Consider the following 22,855-nt stretch of genomic DNA (forward strand, 5'->3'; position numbering starts at 1 on the left):
AGCCTCTAAAACTGGGAAAATCAATTCCTGCTGTTGAAGCTGCCCAGTCTGTAGTAGCTCTCTCTAGCGGCCCTCCTCTCGGGAGACTGACTCACACACTCTTTTTCAACAAGGGCACCCACCATGCCACTGCTACTGGCAACATCCCAGTTCACGACAACTGCACTTCAGGCCCCAGACATACAGTAAGGACAGAGCCATCTGGAATTAAATAATTCAAATGGATGGCAGTGTTATACCGTTATACCGTGAACCCTGAGTTACCATGATTTATCACCAAAGCTTTTGCAAAAAAACACAGGCAACGCAATCTGCTGCAACTGTTTATTATTATATTTAGAAGTCTACAAATTTGAGCTTTTAAGAAAGATTCACAAAATATTCATTTGAAACCACATTTTTGCTTCATCAAATTTCAAATATATTTTACTGTGTTGAACAATATATTCTAATGCTGTCTAAAACACAGCCAAATTATTTTTCTTTATTCATTTATACACATTCTGTAATTTTTTGCAAACCAAGATTAAGATAAAAAATATTAACGAAACTACCCAATTATAATTACTATTTTCCCATAAACTGAACTATTTTCTGTAGCTTTATTTCTTACCTTATTCAACTTTAATTCTGTACACTATATCAATTTATAAACACACTTGGGGAATTCTCACCTTACATTTCTCATAAATTCAAACAGCAACACCTTGTCAAAAGATAAAATTAATCCCTTGGCAATGTGGATGCTGAGGTTTGTTAAAAGCACTTACTAAAAAATATTTTTAAATTTATAGATCATACAAAATAAACAATTTACAAAGGGACAAATAACGTTAAACATTATTTTGAAATCACCTTAATGTGCAGAAACAGAAATGAAGCCCTTTGTCCAATCAGACACCAGTCACGTTTGGTCTTTTGTTGTTATTCTTTGCTCGCTTTCTAATGACGTGTGTGTGGTCAATGTCCTTTCTGCAGGCCCATCTAGCATCAGATGAGCTGGTGGCCCATGTGTCACCTGGAGACCTCTCCTCCCCCACACGGAGCTTCTCAGTCCCCAGGGAGGTGAGAGGAGCCGGTGCCTCCAGGCCCAGCTGCTGGAACTAAAGATTCCAGGAACATAAGGCAGGACACGCACGGCTGGGCCAAAAGCAGGGCGCCCGAAGGGAGTAACACAAAATAGAAATTACAATAAAGCCTCTACTACATCAAAAATAAGAATTTCTCCAAAGAAATATTAAAAATCAGAAATGTACATAAAGCATGTGAAAAAGTAGCAAAACAATCTGCAAAACTGTCTGGTCTTCATCGCAGCCCGTGACGTGGTTGCTGCTTCATTTAAAGAGGAGGAATTTCTCCAGGAAACACACACGATGACATCGATATTAAGAACCGTAGCGATCCTAAGGAGAGAACCAAAGCGAAAGTTGATCGGCGCTCAGCATCAATCCCTCGGTCCCACACTGAATGCTCCGGTCCCCAAAGCTGATGAACCGGCACAGAGCACCCCACGTCCGGGCCCTGACGCGGCGCTGCATCCTGAGGGTGCAAGTGGCTGCAGGCCGGCACCGCCGCAGCGACCCACGGCTGAGGGCCGCGCTTGGGCTTTGGGACCCGCCTGGGATTCACATCTTGCCTCTGGCACCGAGCCACGGCCCTGGGCCTGTGTGCAGGGAGCAGAGCACCCGGGCGAGCAGCGGCGCCTAGCAGGCCCGAGGCCACATGGGAACCCTCTGGGAAGCAAGCGTGATGGGAGGACCGAGGAACAAATCGGGGTTAGAAACTAAAATTTTGGCTCAGATAGTGATCTTGTGGAAGTGATTTAACCTCTCTGTGCCTCTGTTTCTTCACCTGTAAAATGGGGATATTTTAATAAAAAGGGACTAACCTATAAAATGGAGATGATCGTCTATAAAATAGAGACGCTTCTACCTGGAAGGACTGACGTGGGCTCAGCTGACCTAAGGGACATGAAAGAGCAGCGTGTGTCTGGGGCTGAGGGCACGCTCACGGCGGGAAGCGCCTCCACACGCCGCCAGCCCACAGCCGGGGCTGCCCAGGGCGGAGTCTCCCCTCCCTCCGGCCACCGTTCACACTAGTAACAGAAGCCTGCAAATGGCTCGACGGAGACCACAAGGTGCAAGAAACACGCCTTTTGTATGTACCGGTATGTCCCCTCTTCCTTTTTTTTGCAAGTGTGAAATGACATTTATTGAGGAAGGACAAGATAGGTTTACAGAGTGAGAGCAAGGTTCATTCACCACACAATGGCGAACAGGCTCTTGTCCTAACAAAAAGGCCCCATCGTCCCTTATTTAAAAGACTGAAATACAATCTAAATGCCCAACTTGGGGAGTAGATAGATAAATTGTATGTATTTTCACTCAACATAATGTCATTTCAGAAGAATTTTTACCTATATGAAAATGCTCATAACATTATGGAGAAAAGTGAGATATAAAACCACATATACAATATAATCGCTTTTTAATTTTAAGAAGATAAGTATAGAAAGATATGCTTAGAAATCTATTTTTTGGCCAGTGGGTGCCGTGCTTCATGACTGCAATCCCAGCACTCGAGGAGGCCAAGGCGGGAAGATCACTTGAGGTCAGGAGTTCGAGACCAGCCTGAGCAAGAGTGTGACCCCATCTTTACAAAAAATAGAAAAATTAGCCACACGTGGTGGCATGCGCCTGTAGTCCCAGCTACTCGGGAGGCTGAGGCAGGAGGATTGCTTGAGCCCAGGAGTTTGAGGCTGCAGTGAGCTGCGATGACGCCACAGCACTCCAGCCTGGGCGACAGAGGAGACTCTGTCTCGAATCCATAAAACTATTTTTTTCTTTACTTTTCTTTTTATTTATTTTTTTTAAAGAGCTGAAAGAAAATCTTTTTTTAGATATGCTTAGAAATCTACAACTAAAAATATAGCAAAATATTAACAGAAGTTATCCCTGTAAAGTGGGATTATGGATAATTTAAATTTTCTTCTAAATATTTCTGTGTTCCAATTTAGAAAAAAGTGGGATAATGATCAACTCCTGTAATAATTCCCCTAGAGTCATAAATTAGAAAATTTTAAACAAATATAAAATTGTAATTTCTGATTTTCATAATGTCCTGGGTTATACTGTAGTAAACATATAAATCAAATAATATACAATTTAATTTTCCAGCAGTGGAAGAGTAGGCTAAATTAAATCTCATTTTCAAAATGATGAACCGTCACACTCAGCGAGCGCCAACCCCGTTTCACTGACCTGAATTGAAGTCATGACTCCGTTCGCAAAGACAGAGAGTTTTCCAGCAACGGACCTCACTCCCTGCTTGAACTGTGCCATGTCGGGGGCATTGGGCAGCACGCTGGAGAGGCTGTAGTTCCCTGCACACACAGAGCAGACGCTGGCGTCACTGCCACGGCGCTCGATGGCTTCAGAGAACCCAGATCCCACCCCTCCTGCTTCCTCACAAGCAGCGGCTGTGGCTGAGGGAGAGGGCCCTGCAGTGGGGTCAGGACTGGGGTTGAAGTGCCAGCCCAACCCCGAACTAGTTGCGAGACCCCATGCGAGAGAAGGGGTAGTACAGGGGTCTTAACACCACCATGGGTTCAAATCCTGGCACTGCCTCTGAAGAACTTCCTTGCCCTCTCAGGGCCTGTTTCCTCAAGGTGCTTTGCACAGTCCTGGCAGGTAAGGACTCCCCAGGGGCAGACGGGCAGATATTGATGGCTTCAGTCTGCTCAGCATTGCTTCCTCCTCCTTTAGGTAAAAGTACTCTTCACTTCCTCTGGGGACCCCCTCTCCCCTCTCCCCTTCCATAGGGGTGGGCACATGATCCAGGCCTGACCAATCAGAGCCTTCCCTGGGATTCATGTATACTCAAAGGGGAGGAGACATTTGCTTGCTCTGGGGTTACCGGCAGGGACAAAGTGAAGCTGCAGCTGTCTGTGACTATAGTTGCCCCCCCTCCCACTCACTCAGACAGAGGAAGCTTATACAAGCGAATGAGGCTCATCCTGGGAGGTGAGCCAAATAGGCGAGTCTGTCCCTTGGTGCTGCCTGACTGTGACTTGGTAGCCAGACTTCCCAAGCACTGAAGTCCACACTTCTGCCTACTTTACTCGGGCTAGTGTTAGCTGGGTTTCTCTTGCTTATGTTTTGGTTGCCCTGACATAAACATCACCATTATTGCCACCAACGTAGGTAAAGATTGTCAGTGTCATCACACATAACCAAGGTTCATAATAAACTTCTGTCACACAGTTGTTGTGAGATGCGAGAAGGGCTCAGCGACTGTGAGCTGAATGCAAACCCTGGAGGCCCTCAGGGGTAGCCAAGCCCAGCTCTCCCCTGGGCCCCACACGACACCACCTGCCCCATACAAAACAGAAACCCTCGGCCAGGTGTCTTGCTAAGAACAAAACAGAACCAGCGGGTTAACGTTCAGCACTGATCTTGCCTGGAAGAGACAGTGCACCCCTCATAGCACTGTGCCCAGGCCCAGCACAGCCGCGGGGCCCTCTCCTCCCCACCCCCGGCTGACTGCTTAGAATTTCGCAGGCCTTTGCCAACGACAGCAGAAGCCCAGCACCGTTCACAGGCTCTGGGTGCTGTCTCTCCCGAGGGCTGCGCAGGCAGGCTGCAGGGGACACGTGGCAGCAAAGACAGCCCAAGTGCACTCAGGTTCTACAATGGCCTCTGGAAAATGACACCTCCAGCCACCTGCTCGGGAAAAGGGTCGCTGACCCACAGACCACCTGTTTCCATAATACCTGCAGTGTGCCGGGTACTGAGGACACCGCCACAGATCTGCTTTTCCATGGCCCACCACCCACTGGGGAAAATGACAATTAACTGATAACATCACTCAAGTATGACCTGTGTTGTCCGGAAGGGACACAGAGCAAACACGGGTGGGCAGCTGGGAGCCAGCTGCCAGGGGTCCAGGCAGGTGGGGCGGTAGCTGAGCCTAAGCGGGTGCAGGTGGCAGTGGGGATCAGGAGAGGACAGGTCTGCGTGTCCTGAGGAGGCAGCTGTCGCGGGGTGCACTGACCAGGCGGCTGAGGGAGGCTGGGAAGGACAGAGATTACAGATGATTCCCAGGATTCTGGTTTGAGTCACCAGGAAGATGGGGGCTCCTTTCTCTGAGACGGAGGGGAAGCTGAGCCCCGCAGTGGTTGGCAGCTGGGGGAAGGCTCTGTATCAGTCAGGACAGGACAGGTGACACTGCACTAACAAAAAATTGCAACTGAAGTCTGCTGTGCCCAATGCGAGTCGGCAGGGGTTCTGCTTGTCGCAATCACTTGGGATCCAGGCCCATGGGGCCACCTCTTAATTCGAGCTTCCTTGGCAACCACACAGGGAAGAAACATGGTAACACACACACACTAGCTCTTAAAGCTCGTGCGGGAAGCGGAACACGTCATCACTGCAGCCTGGCCCGGGCCACGAGACCATCTGCGCTGGACGGGAGGCAGGCCCCCGCTCAGCGGGACCCTTGGTTCATCTGTCACCAGCTATCCCTGCGTTCACCAAACACTTGCTGGGGGCTTCCTCCACCGGGCTGTCGGGGGCCAAGGGCATAGAAATGAAGAGGGCACAGGTCCCACACCCGGAGAACTCCCAGTCCAGCTGGGGGAGACAGTCGTCGGTGGCCTCACCGCCAGGGTAAGGCACAGGCTGGCACAAAGGGCTTAGCCGGCCCAGGTGTGGGGGTGGAGCTGTCTGGATAGATGGGGAGGAGCGTTCCAGGCTCTGAGGCCCAAGAGAGCCCAGTGTGCCATAAGCTCAAGCCACCAAGCTGGAGCCAGCCACAAGCAGCAAACCACGGTAACGAGGCTGGAAAGGCCAACGGCAAGATGGTCCTGAAAGGCGGGTGCTGGGCGGGGCCCGGACTGCGTTCTGGGAGGAGTGAGGAGAGGGGCGGGGGGCAGGCAGGACAGAGCAGGAGGACCAAGCAGGGGCTGTGGCCATAGTGCAGGCAGGTGTGCGGACTCACTGACGCCTGGGAGCGGCGCAGAGGCCTGTGGTGTGCTGGCGGCGAGGAGGGGGGGGGAACAGTCCAGGAGGACTCCCAGGCTCCTTAAAATATGAATTTTTAATGGATACCGTGTTCCAATTTCCCTGAAATGGAGACAAATCAAGAGAAAAAGTATTTCCAAGATTATGAGAACAAGTTTAGTAACGAACAAAAGCTCTCTAATGGCTACTTCTGCGACAGGCGTAACAGACAGCGACTTGCTGAACCCACGAGCCTGCACCTCAGCTGCCAAGGCCATGCACAGCCGTGACGTCTGACAAGCGCGTGCAGCAGCCGCCAAACCAATCACCCGGCTGCAGACGAGCGCGGTGCGGTGCTTCGGGGACCTGGAGCCCGCAGAGGCACGCTCCCCCTCCCCGACTCTGGGCCACAGCAGGGAGACAAGAAGGGGCCAAGGGGCCCTCGAGTTGCAGAGGACAAATGCAACAACCCGCCGCGTGTCCAGGAACGAAGGGGCTGCGGCGCCTCTGGCTCTCCCAGGCAGACTGGAAGGAGATGTACGGAGGGGCAGCCGGTTTCAAGCTTTTTTGTTGTGATGTGGCTCTCACCAAGCTACCTGTGCTCTGTCACCTGGTGCCCGAGTGCCCCCTCCCCACCCGCCTGAGACAGTGCCCAGCAGACAGCAGTCCCCCGGCCCCCGCCAACCCGGCTCCCTGGAGTGACCACAGGGGCTGCCGCTGGGCCGGGCCGGCTGTGGGCACTTACACGCGTGTGCCACTCGGGCCTTCAGCGACTGAAGGGCATGACCGTGCTCCTGGGTTAGACCACATCCCCAGGAAGCATCTTTCCTCACCAGAAGGCATTTCAAATTGGAACTTCCTTTTTTATTTCTTCCCCTTCAAAGGAACTATAAAGGTCTACTGTGATCTACTTAATGACACTGACATTGCACACACAAGGGGAACACTCAAAGATTAGGAACACAGAATAGTTTCAGAATAGTGTCTAAAGACCAGCTTTTGCTCTTTGCTGAAATGCACTCTAAATAAAAAGTAAATATTTAATAAAGGCTGTTGATGTGCTTACATTTCCGGCGGTTATTAAAGCATCGTTTATGATGACCCCCCCACCCCCCCACGGAAGATGCAGCAAGAGGACAGTACAGTCTGAACCATTAGGGTCTGGGACGGAGGCAGGGGAGGGAGGGCGAGCCCTGCCAGGCAACCGACTGGCTGGCAGGGCAGGGGACAAGGTCTCTGGATGGCCTCGCGCCCCACTGACCAGTTTGTCCGGGACCCACACATGGTCAAAACACTTAACGGACCTTAGTTTTCTACTGTTCCCTCCAAGGGAAGAGGAGGGTAAACACATGCTGGCCACAGCTTTCCTCCGACCACTGGGAAGACTGCTCTCATTTGATCCCTAACCTTTTTTTTGTTTGTTTTAAACAAATAATAATGTTTCAGAGTAAAACTCCCAGCGACTTGAATTACAAAAGCATGCACCGAGGAAGTGGATTTTCTACAACACAGGTCTCTGGACTGACCTGCCAGCTACCCCAGGGCTCTGCGAGGTGGCCCAGCACTGATCCCTGGGGACAGCGGGGCTGGGAGTAGGGTCCCTCCAAAGGCGGCCATCGCATCTCTTTGTATGGGGCGGTCACAAAAGACTAGTGTCCTGACAAAAGGCCAGGGTATGGAAAATTTGGAGATGAGAACACAAGCCAATGAGCCTCACTGTCCCCACCAAGACGCAGGGAATGCCCAGTTGGCACATGGCTGACCAAGGGCAACAGGTCACTCTGCTTGAGGTTGGGGGTGGGGAAGAAGGCACAGGGTGTGCGCCTGCCCAGAGAGTGGCTCACAGGAGCCATGGCCTCAGCTGTGCCCCCTGTACCCCCCCACCCGCCCACACTGGTCACAGACATGCTGAGCTTGCCCACTCTGGCCCTGGTCCCTGGCTCCTTGAAGGGCCACCTGCCTCTCTGCCCACTGGCTGTTCACTCTGCCGGCTGCTCTGCTAGTACACAGCCCTGGTTCACCAGGTGCCACCCAGCTAGAACGCTCCCTCCCACTCTAGCACAGCAACCTGGCGGTGCACGCCACAGCCACAACGGGTCTCTAACATCCCAAACCTCAGCACGGAATGTCCCAGACAGTCAGACCTTCTCTGTTGAGGCTGTTTCTCTTGGGGCTCAGAAAACAGTTGTTTTCTGTGCTGTAAGGCCAAGTGGTGTCCACATTGGCCACCTTATGGCCTTCCTAGAACCACACCCAGCTCTAGGGCTGGAAGCAAGGGGTGTGGAGGGCTCCAGGCCCAGAATGCCTGGCTCCTGAGTCCTCCCTCCCCTTGGCTCTCCTGCTGACAAGTGGATTCCTGAAATGACCTCAGAGGGCGCTGCCCCTTTAATGTCAACCACAGAGCTCCCTCACACCTGCGGGCCTGGCAGCGGCCGGTGTGGGGCACTCTCTCAAGGCCTTCCTGACTCTAGGGGAGCAGAGGTGGAAGAAGAGGGTGGTGCCGGTGTGGGGCACTCTCTCAAGGCCTTCCTGACTCTAGGGGAGCAGAGGTGGAAGAAGAGGGTGGTGCAGTTCTGGATGGCGTGTGAGGGGCCCGCGATCAGAGGACCCCGCCTGGGCTCACAGGTCGCTTCATCCTTGCCCAGCCCTGGGATGACCAGACACCAGCTCACTGGGGTCTGAACCTAGAGAGGGATGGGGGAGGCAGGCAATTCCTCTCTGCCTGCCCACTTCCAAAGCTGCGTCCGGCCTTCCCTGGAGGACTGACCCTGGTGGAGTCACCTCTGCCCAGCCTTGGTACCTACGAGGGAGGCACCTGCCGCGTGCCAGACACGGGGTGGGACACTTTACACACAGCATCTCACCCGAGCCTCACAACCCTGTGCAGCAGGCATCATCTCCCCACCTTACAGAGGAGGAGACTGAGGCTAAAAGTGCCGTAATACCCTCCAGCGCTCACAGCTGTGGAGTGGTTGGCGTCACAGGGAGCCCGGGGCCACCCACCTCCAACGCTAAGACACCACATGGGATTTGACACCACGTTCACGCTATGGTAGAAAACACTCATCTCTGACAATGACTAGCCAGGTTACGCTGGGGATATTGCTTAAATTTCATGGTTTGGTCTCCTTACACGTGAAGCCTGGAATACTAACTTCTGCTCTACCTGACTTACAGCAGAGATAAGAGCATCAAGTAATGGCTGCTAAAATGTCCTGGAAAAGGGAAAAGTCCTGTCCAAACCAATGTGTTCATGCTGCAGACCAACCCTCACCCGGTGCCCCCATCACCTGCTGGCTGCTTCCTCTGCTCATCGAACAGGTCAGCCGAGCTTATGGAGGAACTCGCCGAGAGCCGCTCCAGCCGGGCCCTGGTTTCATACTGGAGAAGACAAGGAAAAGGAAACATTAGAATCCAAAAACTCATGAGCAGTTTTACACAGAGAATCACCAAAGAGCTGTCATTTGAAATATTTGTCCTCCTAGGCTCTGTCTCTCCAAGAGTTAGTGAATGCCACCCCCACGGCCGGGCCCTGGCGGACAGCACGAAGCTCATGTCCTGGACAGGAGGCAGGTCACAGGTGGACAGATCAACATACCACACCCTGGCCAACAGCGCTCAGTGTGAGCGGGGACACGGCACCCCTCTCTTGTGCTGCTTCCAGCAGCTGCCAGGAAAGGCCACTCCCAGGCCCTCTTCCAAGGCCCACCACACTATTTTATAACTGAACTTGAATGTCATCAACTTTAAAACAAGGCAAATTATAGGGGCTGGAGGAATGGCCAAGAGGCAACTCTACCCACAAAATGATGGTGAAAGTTCTGCTGCTGCAAAACACACTCAGCACCCGTTAGGAAATCATTCTCCGTGTAGTCTTGGAAGCCTGGCAGTAACACGTGTCTCCGGGAGTTCTGCATGAGCACGCCAGTGCTGCAGGTGAGAGGGGAACCCGAACCTTTCCATGTCCACCTGAGTCTTACCGTATAGCAAGACTCCACTAAGATGAACTCATTAACATTTCTGAGAAAAGGCATCCACCTGAAAATAAATATATCTACTCCCAAAAAACGTATCTGGCTGGGCACGGTGGCTCATGCCTGTAACCCTAGTACTTTGGGAAGCTGAGGTGGGAGGATTGCTTGAAACCAGAAGTTTGAGACCAGCTTGAGCAAAGTGAGACCTGTTTATACAAAAAAATTAAAATAAAAAAAAAAGATTTTTTTTTTTTTTGAGACGGAGTCTTGCTCTGTTGCCCAGGCTAGAGTGCCGAGGCATCAGCCTAGCTCATAGCAATCTCAAACTAAACTCCTGGGCTCAGGCAATTCTCCTGCCTCAGCCTCCCAGGTAACTGGGGCTATAGGCACAAGCCACCACACCTGGCTAATTTTTTCTATTTTCAGTAGAGACGGGGTCTCACTCTTGCTCAGGCTGAAAAAATTTTTTTAAAAAGAAAACATCTGTGTGCTTCATTTAACTATGCTTAAAAATTATTAAATCACAGCTGTATCACTGTATCAAAAATCACCCACAATCTGCTCAGAATTTACTGATTAATGGCTACACAGAACACTGAGAGAGGAGTAAGAGAACGATGAGACTCGGTCCCTGTCTCCCAAGCTCTCCTCTTACCGAGGCGACAGGCAGAGGATCAGTCAGACAGATCTGGGTTCGAGTCCTGGCTCCAGCACTCTCCGGCCAGGGGTCTCCAGCAGCCTGAGCCCATCTCACGCAGGGTCCCCTCCTCCCACAACGCCCACACCCACACTTCCTTCCTGCTCCATGGGGCCCCCACAGAAACTCTCTGGACCCTTACGTCAGCCTGGGCTTGCTTTCCAAAGTACATATCTGATGAAATGGCCTTGACGTTTCCAAACTTCTTCTGGGCCTCATCTGTGCTTTCAACTGGCTCATGATCTGGCTTGCGTCGAGCAGTAGGTCTGCCGTGAAAAACAGCCAACGTAGGTCAAACTCATTTCAGGTGAGGCAAATGTGCTTCTCATTTATAGTATATACATGTGCTGGTTCATTTTTTTTAATTTTGCAATTTTTATAGATTGGGGGCACAGTTTTGCTACATGGATATAATGCATCATTGCAAAGTCTGGGCTACAGTGTACACTGTGCCCGTTAAGTAATTTTTCATCCCTCACCCCCCGACCCTCTCAGCCCACCGAGTCTCCAATGTCTATTATTCCACTCTGTGTCCAAGCGTACACATTATTTTGGTCCCACTTATAACTGAGAACATGTGGTATCTCTGGAGTGAGGACATTGAGGAACAAAATAAAAAAAAAAAAAAGAGAACATGTGGTAATAAAAGCCAACGGCAGTAAATTTTGTAAAAGGATTTCAGGCCACTTAAAAAAGCCTAAAAATTCTAATAAAAATGAACAAATGTCCAAACCACACAACATTTGAAGGATTTCTTGTTTAGGATGGGCCTGTTATTTCAAATTTCAAATCAGCTAATAAATACTGAATGCACTGTAATATCCACAGAACACTGCTCTGCATTACATAGGATTGTAGCATGAGGAACGGTGCATCCCAGTTACGTGGGACAATCTCAGGTTACACCTGTTGTCCCAACATACTCGTAGTGTCCCCCTGCACTCTCAAAAGCTCCCTGATTTGGGCAATAAATTACATAGTCCTTCATTCATGATCACCAAAAACTGGAGACAGTCCTTCAACAGAGAACAGATAAACGAACTCAGCAATGAAGAGGAATGAACGCAACAGCGTGCCTGAGTCCCCATCAACGTACCAGGACAAGGTAAAGCAGCCAGACGAGAAAGGCGGCTACCGTAGGACTCCATTTATATGACATTCTGGGAAAGGCAAAATCACAAGGCCAGAAAACAGACCAGTGGTGGCCAGGGGCTGGGGGAGGGGAGGAGTGACTACAAAGGGCATAGGGCAGCGGTTCCCAACCTTTCTGGCACCAGGGACTGGTTTCATGGAAGACAATTTTTCCACGAATGGGGGGCAGCTGGGAGCACGTAGAGCTCAGGTGGGGCTGTGCAGACCAGCTCCTAAAAGGCCGAGCACCAGGCCATGGCCCAGGGGTTGGGGACCACAGGCATAGGGGACTTTTGGGGGGTGATAGAACTGTTCTGTATCTTGGTTTTGGTGGTAGTTATATGACTGTATGTGCTTGTCAAAACTTGCAGAACTACATAAAAAAGAAAAAAAACCTCGCAGAATTATAATCTAAAAAAGATAAATTTTACTATGCCCATAATACCTTAAAATGGGGGCAAAAGTGACACCTTCCTGCACTAGGCTATCCCTGACTACGGATCAGAATGTCCAGGGCAGAGGCCTCCACATACATGTTTCTTACAAGGCCCACAGAGGATTCTGATGTGCACCTCCAATTTAGAATCACTCATTTAAAACAACAAGAATATGCCTGAAATAGAACGAAATCATTTACTAGTCTTATAAGAGATTTTCACGTCATCATATTATCAGTCATTTTTTTCCCAGAGACGTATGGGTTTACCATTACAACCCCAAAGTTTTACCGTTCATACCTGTCAGAATAGCCTGTGGTTTTCAGAACTGTTTCGGTATCTTTGCTGGTTTCTTTTTTCCAATAGGAATCTGAACTGTCATCCCAGCTAGAAAATGAACTTCCCCTTAACTCCAGTGGCTCGTCGAAGTACCTGTGTGAGCAAGAATACAATGGTGACTTCGGAGGCCCTTACTCACACTCACTAACGTCAGTTTCTCTCACTTCTGGGACCAAGGGGACGACCAGGTCTGGCCAGTGGCACAGGAGCAGACTTATGGTGTGTCATTTCCAAGCCCTTCCAAGAGCCCATGCTCAACCCGCCCAGTCCTCTCTTCCCTTGCAGCATGGAAGGTCGTGTCTTCCAGGTGCCACAGCCTCAGACAGGTGAAACCTCCGTCAGTCTGAACAATCCAGGTGCCACCTGGAAGACAGGTCCCTGGACAATCAGTCACTTGTACTGTCAGCTGACTTCATATGAACCATAAACTGCCGTTGTGTTAAGTCCTTGCGATCTGGGGGGATGTTTATTATCCCAGTATAACCCAGCCTATCTGGACGTGACGTCCCCAGATGTCATCCACCACAGGTTACATTATTGCATTTCCTCAGGTCTAGCTCTGCCTGGCTAGGACGTCACAGACAGTGCTGTGGGGCCTGGAGTGCTGACCCCATCCAAGGAGCCGCGTGCTGGAGTCCCTTCTGTGTTAAGAACGTGAAATGAAAACGATAAAACGATAAAAATGAAGCTGATTAACCTCCTCCTGGAGTTGGATACAGTGCTACGGATCATTGATCCCTGGACCATTCTGCAGATACTCTTCCAGTCCGGAGCTTGCAGTGAATCTGATGTGATCTGTAAGCATCTCAGGAGAGGCTGACCTCTGGGCCCACTTACACCTTCATTAGCTGAGCATCACTGAGCAGGGCTTTGCTCAGAGAGCAGCACTCAAAGGCAGCTTTTGGTCCTGTGCAGTTAGAGAAAAATTTTTGACCTAGAGCAGCAATGTCTGCCTGGAACAGGACAGAGTTTGCTAGGTGAGGTGGATGTGCCATGTCAGAACTGACAACAGCTCAGGGTGGAGAAGCAGTCCGGCAAGACAGGCTCTCCTTATGAGGGTGGATTCTAAGACGTTCAGAAAGGCAGATCCCAGGGAGGGTCACAGGAAAGGAAAGGAAAGGTGACTTGGAAGAGAATACAGAGGCCTTAAAAAATGTCATCCAGGCCTTCCCCAGAGAGTAAGGACAGGGAGCACAAAGGAAAGAGGGTGAGTGCCAGGATCCTCTGCTATAAGGAGTCACACCAGAGGCGGTCAGAGGGCCGGTAACCAAAGATGAACGTGAGAGGACAGCAAGAACCCATGAGAACAAACAGGCCAGGGACCTAGGTGAGCTAAGATCTGGGGGGGAATGCTAAGAACATTATACTCCTTTTCCCGAGAGAAAAAAAAAAGCAGTAGGTGATAAACGTGCTGTTTGGAGCAAATAGTGTGATTTTATATCAGTAACAGAGAAAAAATAATTTCTAAACGTGGCTCCTGCCTTCTTTGGAAAGAAGGTCATTAAGAACAAATCTTGTTACACCAGCCTCTTCGCCCCAGGAAGGAAAATGCAGTGTTCAAAGCCCATCTGTATTTCAGCTAGAAATCGACCAGGCTCTCTCCCTGTGGCTGAGTGGGCCTGTACTGTGCCCTGCACGCTGCTTGGAGGAACAGAGACCCCCATGCAGAGAAGACAGACCAGGACGTCACAGGGACTGGAAGTCACATCAGAGGAAGGTTCAAAAGATGGAGGATGCATGCTGGCCTGGAAGGTGAACCTCACGTTTGAGGGATTTATTTATAAGAGGCCAGGGAAAGAACTAAGACCAACTCAATGAGGAATTTAACACACTGACTGCCACACTAGAAAAAAACATCTCCCACGGTGTTTTATTAAAACAAAACAATCCTTTCTAATTTGTTATTTTTTATTGTTTTCTGTGCGTTAAGTTATATGCAATGCAATGCACGTTCTTAGAATTGTCAGTATTAACTATAACAATAAGGACATCAACAAGTTAAGATTTTCACAAACCAACTGCAGGGTTTTACTTCACGAGGCCCTGGGCTCAAAACTAGCCTGAGTTAAATACAACTCATGTGGCAGTCAATGTGTTAAAAACTACTTAATAGGCAAGGGGTCAGGCACTCTGCTTGGGGAAGACACAGGGCAAGGAGACACTCAGTCTCTGCCCACACAGGCTTGCAAACTCTGTTACGGGAGGGAGGCTGCTGTGAGTGCAGAAGCCCAGGGAGCTGTGTCAGCCCAAGGCAGCGTTTCTCATGGAGCCTCCCGGCGACCAAATGGCTGCCCTGAGGAGAAGGAAGGGTCCAGCAGAAACTGGATGGCCCTAGAGGGTGCAGAGATGGTTCAAGTATTGGCTTGGTGCAGGGTGAGGGGTGGGTTGGAACTTCCAGGTTCTTCACAACTGAGATTCTGGCACTTAGAATTTTGTAGAATAAACACCACTCTAAGAAAATATCATTCTTCATTCATATAAGCCCATGTACTTATCCTCGAATGTAGAGGCATCAGATTATTTTTAAATGACTGGACTATTCAGAAGTTAGGAGAGAGCCATCTTGCATCCCCCAGACTGGGGCAGCAGCCCATGCATGGGCTGGGTGGGGCCTTCTCTTGCTACCCTTCACCCAGGAGGCTCTCTGTGCTCTTCTTGCACCATGCAGGACGCACCCAGCAACTCACTGGGGGGACAGACAGACCCCAGCTGGGCCTCCAGCTGCCCTCACTGAATGGCCATTAGTCCCTCTTCAGAAACACAACAGCCTTTCCCCATCTCCAAACCTTTATTCACTTTCTAATGTTTTTATTTCTAGATTCTAGTTCTCAGTACATTTTTACTTTTATTTTTGCCTTCCCACTCTGTCTTCACCCAACCCTGAAAATATTCCTTAAAATCCCTTGATAAAAGCACCCCAATATCACATTATATCTGATTTACTGCTATAGACAGTTTTCTATTCCAGTGAAGCCCACACTGACTTTATAAGGCTGAGCACATTGTTCTAGTTTCATTATCTTGTACTCAATATATAATTATACTGTTTATGTCCTGGAAATAATGGAACTCAATAAAAAAACCCCAAGGATATGTTTGATCTTATTTTTAATAGAGGCAGAACTATTTCATAATTCATAACATTCAAGTTCTAATGGGCTAATGAATAATTTGGAAGCAGTAAGAGCTTTTCATGGAACTAATATGCTTGCTTTCAGAGTCCATGTTTATATTACCTCAGTTGCCAAAGTACCTAATAGTACCCTTGTTCTACCAGTGTGGTTGCCCTCCCAAGGAGGGCTGGAGAAGCCATTTATGTTCCTACTGGAAGACCTGCAGGTCATGACAAACAATGCAGCAAGGTCTCTCTGGCAAGAGTCCAGGAAGTGGGGTCTATTTAAAAAGACCATCTGCTCCCAGACTTCAAACTGTAAATAACAGTTTCATAGCAACAAAGGCCTTTAAGGCTAACTCTTTTAACTAAGCCTTGGAAGAAGGAGAAACCTAAATGATTCCTAAAGCCCCTACAAGGCAGAGAAAGCCCCACAGGAGCCTGTCGGTGACCTGGAGCTGGTGAGGATCTCTGGAAGTGCCCACTCAGCAAGTGATCCCACCTGGAGCCGCTTCTCTGACCAGCCCTGCTACCAAGCACCAGGATTTAAAGTCAAAGTTACCTTCTCCACCTTCCTACACTACCGGCCGCGGGAGTCACTGACAAGCAGTGACAGTCAGGGTTAGGGTCACTCAGTGCTGTGCCGAGAACAAACACGCCGGTGCAGAACCTGCCCTACCAAGAGTTTCCTCTGACTGGGTCTGTCATTTAACATTCATGTCTCAAATGATCTGACATGCACGAGTTTCCAAATCAAACTACAAATTTAATTTAAGCCCGGTTAACATCTATTTAAATACTTTAAAAGGCATGATTTGGGTATAACCTCTGAGTAAAGTGAAACCTGGTGCATTATACAGGTTATAAAAGATAGGCAGAAATAAAACCAGTGACATGGAAGATCACTGAACTCCATTTTTTTTTTTTTTTTTTTTTGGTAAAATACCTGGACTTGAAATAATCTGGAGCTACGCTTAGAGAAATTTTGAAGGCCAGTACTCTTTATACAATCCCTTATCTACAAACATTGATAGGAATATATATAATTTCACAATTTGATTCTAGTTAATATATTTATACTTATACCTGCTCTATATATGAAATCTATCTATGTATCTGTTGTACATATGGAAACCCTTCAAGCCCATACAATTGCCAGACAACTCTAAAGCCCTCCAAGATGCCAGTGATGGAAGCTCCTGGTAAGCACTGTCATGACTGACAGACATGAACCCCTGACTTGGAGTGGTCACAATGTGGTTAATTTAACTACTTAACAGTAGTAATTAAACATTTAGATTGTGTCACATGTCTCTTGAACTGAGTTCCTCTAACAGCAGCTAAACATAAGAATAATAAGAGCCAAGCACTATTGTAAATGCCGTATCTCATTTAATCCTTATATGGCCCTGTTAGGTAAGTACTGCTAGGATCCCTGATTTACAGATGAGGAAGTTGCAGCACAGAGAGGTTAAATAACTGGGCCACAGTCACACAGCCATTATGTGGCAGAGCCTAGCTTCAAATGCAGGCCTTTTGTTTGGCCCCTGGGCCCATACTCTGTTCCTTAGCTGTGCCCAGCTCCAGGTTCACTTGGTGACTTTTTAGCAGGCCTCTCCCTGGGTGGTCAGGTTCTTGGGGGGACCTCACAGAGTGAGTCGATTCAAGTTTAAACATGTTTTTGCTGCCCCTGTAGGTTGCTTGAACCTGAGCCACTCTCCATGGTTGGCTTCACCCACCGTTATGCATCTTGCCCCAACCAGACAGTGAGTGCTGCAGTAGAGGGACTCAGGCTTTCTCCTGGGATCCCCTCAAAGCGCAATCATGTTCCTCATTAATAAACATACACACACAAATAGAGTTAATTTAATACTCCCCATCCTGCCAGCTGGAATTTCCTGCAGCTGGTATTTGGAAACAAATCTGCTGAAGCCTAAGCCATGACTGCGAAATATTTCAACTGCTGGGCTAAGACTAAACAACTTAATATATACCTTCATGATTCTTCAGGTTTCTCCAAGTTCACGTTTTAGATAAATACATCTCTACTGGCTCTAATTTTAACTCTCAGTTGATTTTATTGTCAAACATTTTGATACTAGCAAACATTGTCCATTTATAAATGTTTCACCAATTTTTATTCCAAAGAACAGTCTTGGCTCCAGCCAAAGCTTTTAAGAACAATGAAGTAAATTGATTTATACTTGCTCCTTAATGCAAATAAAATAGTAAGTCGATACTAGTCACTAGTTTTCAAAATGACACTTTAATGATGATTTTTAATAGATTACCTTGAGCTGGAAGTAAAATATGAATCATCATTGTCATCAGTATACTTTTTTCTTGGTTTTGCCATGATGGGTGATTCCTGTTCTATGGTCTGCATGTCTGAAGTCACTGAATGTGAAATAGCGCTTGAGAAAACAGAATAAAACAGAAAAAAATTATATCAATTGGTTCACACAGACTTCTGTTTCACCAAAAAAATGAATGTTTTAATCTATATTCTGAACATAGATAAATTTATTAGTGGGGTTAAAAGCATCAACAATAAAACAATACTTCTTTGGAACAAGCTTCCAAAAATATTAAATCGTTGTGAGGACTGTAATTACACAAAATACAGTCACATACATCGGTGATGTCTGTGGCGCCCGCTCTGGTGGGTGCTAAATGATGAGCTGCACCTATCTCCTTTTTTCTAAGAACTAAGCTTGGAATTTTTCATGCTATACTGAATACTTGGGTAAAGCAAAAACAACTGAAGAAGGCAAGGAATAATGGGAAAATACCTCTCAAGTTGGAACTGACACAGTCCAAGGAAAATCCACTCATGATTAGCAAACTGGTTTACGTTCTGAACACCAAGAAAGCAGAGTCTCACCTACCTTCTGCAATGTCCAAATCCCATGCCAAGTCTCTCTGATTCAACTTTATTTTTGCCACTAATGTTCATCTTTTCATCTTTCTTCATTTGAATTTCAAGATCCTTATAGGCTAATCGTAATGATGAAACCCTGCCAGAAAAACCAAATGCTCCTTAATTTAGCTTTAATCCTGTGTTCTTAGATTAAAATACTAAATAAATTTAAAAATGTAATTTATACTTTTAGCTTCATGCCTTCTTCCATAATTAACAATTCTGAAGGCAAACTGGCCTTTTTTTAACCTTTCTTTTTTGAATAGATGCTCAAGAAAATTTGAATTTTACAGCCACTTTTTCAATGCTGCTGAACGTATACTAGTGTTTAGTTCATATAATTTATTATTGTCTAATAACATAATGTATACCTAAATTACTTCTATATGGGATAGCAAAAAGCAATATTTCTTACTTGGATTAATATTTTATTATTACACTTCCATATTAGATATCAAAGCATAAGGTTAGTCCTACTGGTCTGCTCTAAGACAAAAATAGACTTTACAAACAGATTAATTAAGGAGGGGTTAGTTAATTGTAAAAGGATTCTTCAGTTTACAAAAGAATTTCCTGTGGCGTCTCTTTATGTAATCAGGCTTCTGAGAGCATTTAAAACGGCACACTCATCAGCCAATGTCTCTCCAGCACGACCAGTCATACACTGATCTACTTACCGAATGCCTGCACAAACAACGCACCAAAGGGGGGAAAGATGTATAAAACATTGTCCTTACTCTCAGATTTCTAAATATGCAAAATATTAATACTTAATTTTTCATAAAGGAAACTATACCAATATTAGCAATAATAGCAGTATATCACATTAGTGAGACAGCAACACAATTTCAGGGCCCTGAAAAGTGATATATGTCGCTTATAAGGATTTCTAAGTTGTCATCCATTTTATAAAGGCATGTAAAATGTCACGAATTCCTTGTAAGAGAAGAACTGTATAAATTCTACAGTAACATAAATAAACGTTCATGTAGTAACAGGGAATGACAACAGAATTTCTTATGAGGAAAAAATCTTGCTTTTGCTGTTTCCTTTCTTTAATGAGTCAAGCATGATTTCTTTGGTCTGTTTTAATCTAGCAGTTTATTTTCCTTACTATTACTCCCACAGAACAGGTTATGGCTATTTTATTCTTTAGGAAATAAATGATACTCTTTCAAGTATATTAATGGTTTTTGGAAAAAAACAATATATCTGTTTAAAATCATGAATAGATATAATGGTAACAACAGATTCTTCTGGAGAAGATGAATGGATGGGAATGAAAGGGGTCTGCTAGAAAGATAAGAGATGGAAGTTTTCCTTCTCAGGATATCTGACGTGGGTCACGCCTTACAAGCACGCACTTCGACATCCAGGCTTACTGGAAGCACCAGAGTGTGGTCAGAACACCGCTTCTCAGCAGCGCCAGAGCCTTACAGGTGCTGGCTCCAGGGAGGACTGCAGGACGCACAGATCAAATGAGCAGAGGTCTGGGGCAGCTCTCCCTCTTCCTACCCTTCCTTCCATGTGTGTACACAGACAACCTCTGAGGATGCGCAGGGAAAGTGCCAGAAGGCGAGGATCAGGGCACTGCATGGGCCCTTTGGTTTACTGAGCTGAACTATTTATAGCCATTAAAAAAAATTAACTTGGAAAATAACACTCTCACATTTTCCTAAGCACAAAACCTGTGTGCCTTCTAGCCAACATAGCACTGGTTTGTGAGACTGAGCTGTGACAGGCCTGAGTGACAGCAATGGTGATTATGGCACAGTGGTGTGGTGGTTCTAAACAAGGCAAAAAGTTGCCCCATCGGGTTCCCAAATCAAATTCATAGAATCCCCCCGATGTGCATCTTTGCTGCCATCATGTATGGAACAGCCGTGCTGAGGGTACAAGTGAAGGCTGGCTGCTGCTCCTAATGGTAACACGCCGTCGCCGCAGGTGTTTATGCTTCTCCGTCCCGCTTACGGCAGGAAGGGAGCTGGTAGGCTCTGATTCTACACACGCTCAGGGAGACCTCAGGCGTGAGCACTCTGGGCAACCCCAAACACCAAGAGAAGCTATTTAAACACTCAAATTTAACCTTTCCCTTTGTCCAGGGTCAAAAACCTAACTTATTAAGAGGAATTAAAGTCTGTGACAACTCAATGTAAATCTTGCATAAAGCATTTCAAACCACATTTAACCTGAATACAGTTTAGTGCTGCCCCCTATGTTCTGTGAGTTAAACGACAAGGAGAAATAATTTCAAACTATCTGGGCTTACCTGATAAATTCCACTAACAAACTGTAAGTATGAACAGGGAGAAGTTACATGGATTGAGCACCTATTATGTGCCAGGCACTGTTTGATATGTTTTAATGAGCATTAACTAAGATAATCCTTAAAACAGCCTCATAAAAGAGGTGTTATTATTTTCTTCATTATACAATCCATAGTAACTCAAGCTAAAACAGACAGAATACACATGAAAATAAAACACCATGAAAAGAAACACACATAAGAAATAGGGATGAAGTTGCCTTTCCTTTCTCTGTTGCACGCACCCCTCCTTTCTTCTCTTCTTCTGGTGTCTGATACCCAGTCACACACAGTTGCCAGATGGCCATCTTTCTCTTCTGTTTTCAACACAAACAAAAACCTCTCAAGAGCTTAAAAATGCCTACTAAAACCCAGTGTCCTAGGGCAGGTGCTGTGACTCATGCCTGTAATCCTAGCACTCTGGGAGGCCGAGGCAGGAGGATCACTTGAGGCCAGGAGTTTGAGACCAGCCTGAGCAAGAGCGAGACCCCGTCTCTACTAAAAATAGAAAAATTAGCCGGGTGAGTGGTGGCATGCACCTGTAGTCCTACCTACTCAGGAGGCCGAGGCAGGAGGATCACTCGAGCCCAAGAGTTTGAGGTTGCAGTGAGCTATGATGATGCCACTGCACTCTAGCATGGGTGACAGAGCAAGATTTTGTCTCAAAAAAACAATAAATGGGCCGGGCGCGGTGGCTCACGCCTGTAATCCTAGCACTCTGGGAGGCCGAGGCGGGTGGATCGCTCAAGGTCAGGAGTTCGAGACCAGCCTGAGCAAGAGCGAGACCCCGTCTCTACTAAAAAAATAGAAAAAAATTATATGGACAACTAAAAATATATATATAGAAAAATTAGCCGGGCATAGTGGTGCATGCCTGTAGTCCCAGCTACTCGGGAGGCTGAGGCAGGAGGATCGCTTGAGCCCAGGAGTTTGAGGTTGCTGTGAGCTAGGCTGACGCCACGGCACTCACTCTAGCCTGGGCAACAAAGTGAGACTCTGTCTCAAAAAAAAAAAAAAGAAAACATAGAAGATCTAGATTGCCATGGGTGATCTCATAAAAAAAAAAATAAATAAAAATAAAAATAAAAATAAACAATAAATGAAAAACAAAAAGCAAAAAAAAAAAAAAAAAAACCCAGTCTCATAACTGGCTCCTGGCTTCCCATTTTCCAGTTTCTCTCATTCCTCCTGTCCTGGGTATCACTACCACACTCCCTTTCCTGAGAGAGCCCTTCCTTCAGCACCGCACTCCTTAAGGAGCTCTTTCTGCCTCTCGAGTAAAATGTAAACTACCAGTCGGACTATAAGGTGCTCCCCATTATCATTCCAACCTCTGCAACCCAGGCAAGTCCCCCCAAGACAAACGTCATCATTCCCTTTTCTTCATTCTCTTAAACTCTTCCTTCTCTTCCTCCTTCAAGACCCAGGCTCAAAACCTCTGGAGAAACCACCGCAGCTATGGCCTTCCATCATGGATTTAGAATTTAGTCTGTGCCCCCAATAGGGCTTCATTTTATAATTACTTTTTCATTATGGAGATGTAATGCACATTCCATAAAATTCACCCTTTTAAAGTATACAATTCAGTGATTTTTAGCACATTTGCAGGTTGTGGCACCATCACTACTATCTAATTCCAGAACATTATCATCAAGCCGAAAAGAAACTCTATACCCATTAGCAGTCTCGCCCCATTCTCTCCTCCCCCAGCCCCTGGCAACCACTAATCTGCCTTCTGTGTATGGATTTGCCTATTTTCGGACATTTCATTGAGATGGAATCTTAATATGTGGTCTTTTGTGACTGGTTTCTTTCTTAGCATAAACTTTTTTCTTTTGCTTTTCTTTTTGAGACAAGGTCCCACTATGTTCTTCAGGCTGGTCACAAACTCCCGAGCTCAAGGATCCTTTTGCCTCAGCCTCCCCAGTAGCCGGGACTACA

The 22,855-nt window shown here is 47.1% G+C and overlaps 1 protein-coding gene across 3 annotated transcripts in view; it reads right to left on the bottom strand.

Moving 5' to 3' along the window:
* Nucleotides 1-299: 299 nt before the first annotated feature.
* The window catches only part of ARFGAP3 (ARF GTPase activating protein 3), a 52,244-nt gene continuing 29,688 nt past the window's right edge, over nt 300-22,855 (bottom strand). For 2 of the 3 annotated variants that reach the window (XM_069489407.1, XM_069489406.1), the window contains 7 exons: nt 18,578-18,706; nt 17,981-18,103; nt 12,539-12,670; nt 10,813-10,936; nt 9,290-9,380; nt 3,261-3,382; nt 300-1,403 (listed from right to left, as the gene is read on the bottom strand). In XM_069489407.1, the coding sequence (XP_069345508.1) occupies nt 1,386-1,403; nt 3,261-3,382; nt 9,290-9,380; nt 10,813-10,936; nt 12,539-12,670; nt 17,981-18,103; nt 18,578-18,706 (739 nt within the window). In that variant the 3' untranslated portion in view covers nt 300-1,385. Of the gene's footprint in view, nt 1,404-3,260; nt 3,383-9,289; nt 9,381-10,812; nt 10,937-12,529; nt 12,671-17,980; nt 18,104-18,577; nt 18,707-22,855 lie in introns of all 3 variants that reach the window. The other variant, XM_069489405.1, reaches the window with a different exon arrangement.

Source organism: Eulemur rufifrons, chromosome 16, assembly GCF_041146395.1.
Source record: "Eulemur rufifrons isolate Redbay chromosome 16, OSU_ERuf_1, whole genome shotgun sequence".
In the NCBI taxonomy this organism is placed as follows: domain Eukaryota; kingdom Metazoa; phylum Chordata; class Mammalia; order Primates; family Lemuridae; genus Eulemur; species Eulemur rufifrons.